General features: G+C 37.8%; 1 protein-coding gene across 13 annotated transcripts in view; it reads right to left on the reverse strand.

Annotated features, from left to right (window-relative positions):
- The window catches only part of ank1a (ankyrin 1, erythrocytic a), a 136635-nt gene extending 127860 nt beyond the window's left edge, over positions 1-8775 (reverse strand). For all 13 annotated transcript variants that reach the window (XM_079871502.1, XM_079871501.1, XM_079871498.1 and 10 more), the window contains exon 1: positions 8553-8775. In XM_079871502.1, the coding sequence (XP_079727628.1) occupies positions 8553-8678 (126 nt within the window). In that variant the 5' untranslated portion in view covers positions 8679-8775. The remainder of the gene's footprint in view (positions 1-8552) is intronic.

The following is an 8775-nucleotide window of genomic DNA, read 5'->3' on the forward strand; positions in this document are numbered from 1 at the left end:
ATGCTCAGCCGCATCTAACTTCCACTGTAAACACATGTATGATGCAAAAACAAAACCATCGAGCGAAATAACGGAGTGAACATGGCTGTGAACGACTTTTGCAGATTATGTGAAGTAAATCTACGCATCCACGGTACAATCAGCGTCTATGTCGTCACGGCTCTAAGCCCGCCCTCTGTTCGTTGATTGGCCGGCTGTTTTCAGGCCGGAGGAAAACGGAAAGCTATTACGCTATCTCAGACTGAGTACAGAAGCGAAATGAAATTGAGCGGAAGTACGAAGTCTGACGTAGTCAGGCTACACCAGAGTAAAAGGCACATTTGATTTAATCTCCTCTATACCACTAGATGGCTAAAAAACTCACCACAACACTTTCCTGAACATCTGCGTTTCACTGTGCACAGCTTTGATATTTAGATAAAATGACATGACAAAGGTCTTATTAATAATATTTTTCAAGGTAATTAAAGAAACAGTTTTTCAATAGCTGAATAATATATAAAAGTAAAGGCAATAATTCACAATACAATAACTAGCTGGCTGATTTTCTATTTGTTGACATGAAATGGATAGATTCAGATGGTCAATATATTTTACAGTTTTTCTCAATCGCTTTGGCACATTTTTCGAAAACAGTCTTAACACTCTCTAAACTGAGTTCAAGTGTCACAACTGTTTGCTGGAACATCAGAACTATATGGCATGTCTGAAAAAACGTAGTAACTCACCCAAAACATTTAATTCATGCTTCAAAACCTAGTTATTGTGTCAAAATAAAAAGTGTTTTTGTCATCATGTGAGCCACACTGGTCAAAATGCTTAGATGCTTTTTCACCATGGAAATACTTGTTATATACAAGTTTCAAGTTTCTTTACTGTACAAGAATGTCAGTTTTGTCTGCGTAAATACAGATTCAGAGAGTAGGTAAAAATTGACTGTGAAAAGTCAACAATGTAGTACACAAAAAGAAAATTGTATTTGTATTTATACAGTCCATTTATTTTTGCAGCAATGCATTCCAAACTGAATATGCAGTTGCTTGTTAATTTCTACACACTCTATTATGTCTTTCTCTAACACTATACAGTATCTTCTTAGTTACATATCTTCCTATTGCTTTTCCATGACAATCATTTTTAGTTTACATTTAACACATTTCTAGAAAAAAAAGTACTGTGAAAATACAAATGTATTCATACAGTACTGATGTAGCTGCTGCTGTTCAGAGATGTCATGTTCCTCCACGTTCAGAAACGGTGGTGATTGTGCTGTCAGCAAACCCCATATAGTTTCAAAACTTGATTGGTTGATTGATAAGATTGTGATTCCTATTTCATTACAACCAATTAACCAATTTGCTAATTTAGCAAACATTACAAACATTCCATGTCTTAAAGGGGCATTCCAACCATTTGAACATTGTTTTTTATTTAAAGTGGGTCATATATGTAGTCGAAATGTAAAATAAATTTTGAATTTGGTGCCTTCGTGACCGAGGAAAGACAAAAAATAACTTCAGGACAGGACGCATTTGTATGAAAGACAACAACTCCCACAATGCACCACATTGCACAGCTCCGCAAGCCACTCCCACTAATCCAGGAAGCGCATATCTGCCTATAAGAGAAATCACTCTTCCGTCTACAAGGCTAGCTACCACCAGAGCTTGAAATTCATTTCACACAAAATGTCTAGTTAGTTGGCGAACTCATTAGTGCATTACTCCTCGTTTGTATTTCTTTCGAAAAGGTGAATTATTGCATGGTACCGGGATGTTCAGTCAGAACATATGCGGTGCGAAACTAGGATAGTTCTCAACACAAACGTCCGTGTCCTCGTCTGATTCAGAGATTTCGTCCAGGAGAAATTGTCATCGTTGAAATTCTTTGCCGCAGACGGACTCTATCTCTGTGTTCGTAGTTGCATAGTGAGATCACCGGCGCCACCAGTCCGCCCTAACTCGAGCCAGTCCGGGCTCCTCGTCCGCGGCAGGCAGGTCTTCTGCCGCGGCTGCTCTTCGCTATAATGCGGCTTGTAAAGGTAGCCACAAACACCTGATTCAAGCATCAGACTTCCGAAATCCTCTTCTTCTATATCATATTGAGCACTCTCCTCCGCTATTGTCATTACTTTACATCTGTCTCCACAGCGCCTGTTAGCTTAGCTTCAAACAAGATGGAGGATATTGCTTTCAGTTTCAGAGAGTAAAGTCCCACCCACTGATCTGTAATAGGTCTGTAGCGTGAGCGGGTCCCGCCCCCTGGGAAAGATGAGGAATGAGTGTCTGTAGTCTCAACAGAAATCCCCCCCCCTCTTACACTTCCTCCTACAATGACGCAAAATGACGATTTTTGCGTCATTGTAGGAGGAAGTGTAAGAGGTAAATAACGGATTTCTCCCATCTCAGGGGAAAATGAGAGAGTGTTGCACGACCATTCAATAGTATGACTGGGTTTCTAACAATGCAAAGCTTAATGCAAATGGGTGGAGTGTCCCTTTAAATATTTATGGAATATAACATGTCTGACAGATTTTGATCACTGAATGGATCATTTTGCATGTGATGGCTCACACGATGAAAGACTGTTTAGAAGTTGTGAAGAGATTTCACTGAGATTTCAAATTTTGATCAACAAGCCGTGTGCATTTAGTCACTGTACTTACTCTTTTGCACACATGTGGCGAAACACATGCAATTTGCTTAAATCAATAAGAAATTCAAATCTGCTGTGAACAAGAAACTAATTGTTCAGAGATCCGAACTTATTGTTTTGAGAGAAAAAAAGTCTCATTTGAGAATTGAGCCAAAGCGATTGAGAAAACCTGTATTATGTTGGGTGTCCAACTTTGAGATAATTAATCACCAAGCATCATATTTAAAAATATTAATAAAATATCGTATTTATTGTTACAACTAAAGTCACATTAAACTATTATAGGATGTCTTTTTCAGAATCTTTATGTTTTTTAATGTGTTTTTTTTTTTCAATAGACTTAAGTATATTGATGGAACAAAAATTCTATGAAATCACAAACCTTCACCCATCAATACTGTCAGCACTGTGTATGTGATCTATTCCATTGAAGAAGTCGGGTGAATAATTAATTATCATCTGTCCATGCATCCATCCATCTTCTATCCAGATACCATGATAAGCAGCACATGATGTAGGATTTAAGCTACATATTATTGACAAGTCCATCAGCTGCAGTAAGCATTATCTGCTCGAGAACTGATGATCGGGATGCTTAGCTCAGCAACGAGGACTCCTGGAATTGTCTTTTTCAGCGGCATGAGAGCACTGCACACTATGAAGTGCTATAGGAAATATCAAGTTTCGTGCATTTATTTATGTGTTGATAAAACATGTTTCAGTTCATGATCAAATGCACACCAAATCTCCATAAAAGGGCTGAGAAAACTGAAACAGGCTAAGTGCAATGTAAATAATCAGTAAAAAAAAATCTAAAAGTTCAAACATTTTTAAGATGTAAAAGGTGACTTGCCTGGCAAATATAAGAACACTGGGACTACAATTAAACTTGAGCTGATGACTTGAGTTGCAATTTTTTTTCATGGACATTTTCATTACGCCCACTCTTTCGGGTAAAGAGATATTTCACCGCTGGAAAGATGAATGTGTAGTTAAATTGGGTCATTTATGTAGTAGAAATGAGAAATTATTTTAAAAGTTGGTGCCTTCTGAGAAAAGCCAGAAAATGCATTTTTGGCTCATGTGGATGAAAGACAACTCCCAGAATGCACTTGGTTCGCTGCCCTACGAGGACACTCCCAAGCCACGCCCACCGGTTACAGAGGGCAGTATCGGGAGAAATGATACAACAAGGCTACTAGTCGACTCGAAACTGAAAAGACGGCGTTTTATCGTGAGATCCCCCTATGGGCGGGTTGAACACATGCGGGACAAGCTCCTCCTACTGGCTGGAGTGTCTAGTGTCTATAAATTGCCGAAGCACTGTGGCACTGATATATCTGCTACACAAGACATTATAAAAGGCACTATACAAATAATTTTGACTTGATTTTTGAGTCAGTCAGATTGAGAAATCTCTTGAAAGTCATTGTTTTAGGTGCACAGAAATTTACACATAACTCTACCCCTCCACTCATTAGACGTCCAGAGAGGAGGAGTTGGATGTCATTTGACTCTGCAGTGAGCACCACTTGCTAAAATTTGCTTCATGTTAAAGGCCCACTGAAGTGCTTTGAAACACACAGCATTATTCCATGTTGACGTAATTTCCACTGAAACAGGAAGACAGGGCGGGACATATCAATAGGCTCCGCCCCTTTTTAAAATAGCCAATAGCGTTTAGTTTATATCACAGCTCAGCCAGAGCCGTTGAGCTCGATAAAGCCGCAGTTTCCTCCTAATCTCTAACCGTTTCTCCTCCTAATCTCCTCCATATCACTTTAAATACAGCATTCTGTGCAGAACTCAAATGAATCCGATACGTTTTCTGGATCTGCGCCGACTCGCACGTATGATCCGATATCGTGTCTCTGGACCGGAGCTGTAGCGGTTTGCGTGACACTAACATAAAAGCAAACGTCATTCGCCCCAATAGAAAGCATTACACAGTCTGAATCATTCCCTATCCCCTATATAGTGCATTATGCGCCATTCACCATGTAGAAAATAGTAAATGTGGAACAAGTGACTGATTTCAGCTGCACAGGGGGCGGGGCTTCAGATTCTACTGAGCATTTGATTGGACAGAAAATCTGATGAGTATCTGAAGTACAGAGTGATGTCCTCAAAATCACTGATCCATATTGGTGAAAGTGAGAGACTGTAAGTTTTGAATGCTTATATCTTCTAAATGCAAATGTTGTCATTGTTTTGGAGAACACTAGCTTATAGATAACAGCAATGCCAACATATTTTATGGCTTTTGTGAATATATTCATAAAAGCCAAAAAAACTTACATTTTGATTTCATGGGGACTTTCATAGGGGAAAAGTATTTTTGTAATACTTTTCATGTAGGGCCTATTAATCTCCTTTTTAGTGCCAATGTGCCAACAGCTTGTAACGAAACTTAAAAAACGAGACATTTCCCTACTTCATAGGTTGTGAAATAGGCCTTATCAAACTATCAGTGTAATTTTCATGAATTACCTCAAATTACCTCATCTGTCGACATAATGCCGGTGAATCCCACAGCTGGTGCAAACATATCCACATTTTTAAAAGTATATCGCTGCAAAGTTATTTACAACGTCTTTTTACTTCTTCTATTCGAATAAAGAAAAGAAATTCCCTGTGAATTCATCGGGGCCTTGAATCACGTTGAGTCTCTTCTCACGTTACGTGTGCACGAGCAGTCCTGAGCTGGCTGCGATTCACTTAACGGCCACAGGTGTCGCTAATGACAAGGGTTTCTGAATTCTACATATACCCCATTTAAGGCATTATAGAAATAACAGTGTGACTTTCTATAAATCTGCCTTGAAATTGTGTGTATTATGAAAGGCACTCTTCAAATAATTTTGACTTGCCTTTTAAACAATCAGATTGTGAAATCTCTTGAAAGTCATTGTTTTTGGTGCACAGAAATGTACACACATCATGTGTCAGCAAGCATTAACTACTGTATGTGTGCAAGAATGTGACCATGAAAACAACAGTTTATTTAACAGGTTATTCAAGCTAGATCTGTCCCAAAAGCAATAAAATAAAATTTTAAAGTCATGTCAAATATATTAATCGCAATTAATCGCATAAAAGCTTTTGTTTACATAATATATGTGTGTGTGTGTGTGTGTATATATATATATATATATATATATATATATATATATATTGAATACACACAGACATATATAAAAATAATAATAAATGCACACACACACACACATATATTTTGTAAACCAAAACTTTTATGTTAGCGATTAATTGATTTTACAGCATTATTGCAAATATGCCACATTTGTGGCAACTCTGCTGCAAATAGTTTACCAAAAAGCTTGTTTCTATTGGATAATTTACTCCAATGTTCACTAGAAGTTTACAACAAGAGTTTGGTGAAACAGAAACACCATATGTTTGTAACATTGATAACGACAGCCTGCAAAAACCCACTGAGCATTGCATATACAGCAATATGCACCAATGCACAGCCCGATGCAACATCCGACTTCATCCATCATTTACAATCCTAAAGTTCTATAAAGTTAATTGTTAGCTGGCAACTGTCAAAAATGAAATGTGATCCACAATATGAGAAGCTGGACTTAACCACAGTAGTTCATAAAGTAGTTGCATCAACAAATGAAATAATAATAAATAGCACTGTCAGCATTTTGAATTCAACACTTACACGTTTGTCTCTCTAAACCACAAAAAAAAAAAAAACATGAATATGATGTTAAAACAAAAAAACATGCATGTTTGCATTAGATGTGAAAATACATAATAATCTATTGGAATTTTTCACAATAATACCGCATTACATTTAGATTTTTGTGTGTGTGTATTGTACATGTTGCAATAAAATATGCACCATTGCTGGAAGAATTAAAGAGGTACAGTGTATACAGTGATAGACAAGACAAATAGATGGTGAAAATGTCTTGCCCAAGGGAAGCACAAAGCAATAATTCTCCTTTAGCATATAAATCCTTCTTAAGGAGCATGGACTGCCAGCTTTAAAGAACAAGACCAGCTTTAAACACAAGTGAATGCATATATGTGTGTATTTGTGTAAGAAAAAGAGAGAGAGTATATGAGAGAATGTTTGTTTCCACAGATGTTTTCAAATCACAATTTTATAGCGAACTGCACAAAACCTTGCAAAAACTTTGACTTAAATTGCACTTCGACAACTACATATCTCCTGTAACTGAGGGGTTTGGCTGAACTATGCTCAGACTAAGAGATAACAGCGTGAAAATTGACATTAGAAAACCCTTTGAAGCCGTTTCTCTCAGTATCAGTATCGTCGCAGTTGCTGCATTAGACAAACCTCCACAAATACATATTCTCAAATCAATCACAACTTTTAAGCAAGAATTGTGACTTTATCCACGATGGAAGTGTGAGCAATCCAGTGAGTGTGAGAAAGAATAGTGCAGAGGTTTTCAATAGCCTTATATTTAAGAAGAATTTGCTGGAAAGTTATGTACGTAACATAAAAACTGTACATGTTCACAGTACAATCCTCGTGAGTTGCTGTTAAAACTTCATTTTGAAGGGAGATGACCCACTAACAGCCGGTTTGAAGTGCTCGCATTTGATTTCTGCTATTCAAAATGACTTTTAAAGCATCCTATGGCTCAGAGCTGATACGAGATACACCTAATAAATATTGAAATGATGCAGTGTGGCAGAAACAAAACTATCCACTGCAGGTATATACAAACATAAGAATGGTTATGGTTATACGTGGCTGAAATTCATAAAAAGCTAAAACAACAATCAGTTATTAAGATGTATTAAACGAGGAGGAAGCATTCCTTCATCAGGAACAAATCACTCGGCCTATAGAAGAGCTCATTTTGAAACTGGCAATCAAGCCGACAGCCAAAGAAGTGCTTTCTACATTGAACACATGGAGAAAACAAACAGGAGAAGGAGAGATCACTGATACCCACTGCACTTCTCAGCAAGGTGCTGTAATATGAAACTCTGCAGTGAAAATGGTCTATAAGTGTTAGAGCTCCATGCACACCAGCAGAAAGAAAGTGCAACAAACCCTACTGACATAAACGTCTTTAGAAAGCACACTAAAATACATCTCTGTTTGATTTTAGGAGAGAAAACTTGCAATCCTTTGTTTCGATACGCATGTGATTGTTAAAATAGACTGGTTTTGCTCTTGAACAAGACTGTATGTGTATGTACTAAAGCTTAAAACTTACTTATCAGCACCTTTCTGCTTTTTCTGTTATACTTACAGTGAATATCATTTTAGTCATTTGTAGGCATGGCACACAACTGATACATTATTGCACCTTTTTTGCTTTTTTTTCAGCCCATTACAGATTTGAACGATGCAATGTGTTTAAATGCATTTAAATTAATTATATTAATTTCAATAAAATGTTTGTGTTCATACATGTACAAAATATTAAAGCCTATATGCAGTTGTAACAGCTGACTTTTAGAGTTATTTCTCTCTCTTGTTTGAGTGAAACAGTGTTACAGTAATATATGTAGGCTATATTCAAACTCTTGCGAGACTGAAGTGATGCTTTACTCATCAGTGAGGTTCTGTTGTTGTAGAGATAAATGACATATCTGCACCTTCCAACAGTGTGTATAGAATAAATACAGTTTCAATTATTTAGTATAGCCTAAATGTATTTTAAACTGCTTTTTTTTTTTCAGTGACAATACACAAAATATAATAACCATTCATTTATCTCCCATGACAGACTCTTGGTGGATCTCGGCGTGCTTCTCCTCACCTGTGCATGCACGTGTTAACAGCAGTGGACGTGTGTGTTATGCTTCTATCCCAGCATTAAACCCGTTCTGCTGTCCCCCTCCCTTCCTTCTGCTGTCAACTTATCTCTCTTCCCTACCTTGCGCTTTTTATCCCGCGAGCGGCTCCTTTTCTTCGCCTTCTCCTCCTCTTTCTCCTTCCTCTCTTGTTCGGCGAGAGCCTCTAAATCCTTGTTCTTGCGCAGATGTTTGGCGGCTTGTGCCATAGTGGCGTTGACAGGCTCTGGATGTCTCTGTAGCTCCGCTGATGGATGAAGCTGATGCTGATGCTGGTGTGGATGTGGTCTGTGTTCCTCTCATGCA

Source organism: Squalius cephalus, assembly GCF_949319135.1.
Source record: "Squalius cephalus genome assembly, chromosome: 5".
Classification (NCBI taxonomy): domain Eukaryota; kingdom Metazoa; phylum Chordata; class Actinopteri; order Cypriniformes; family Leuciscidae; genus Squalius; species Squalius cephalus.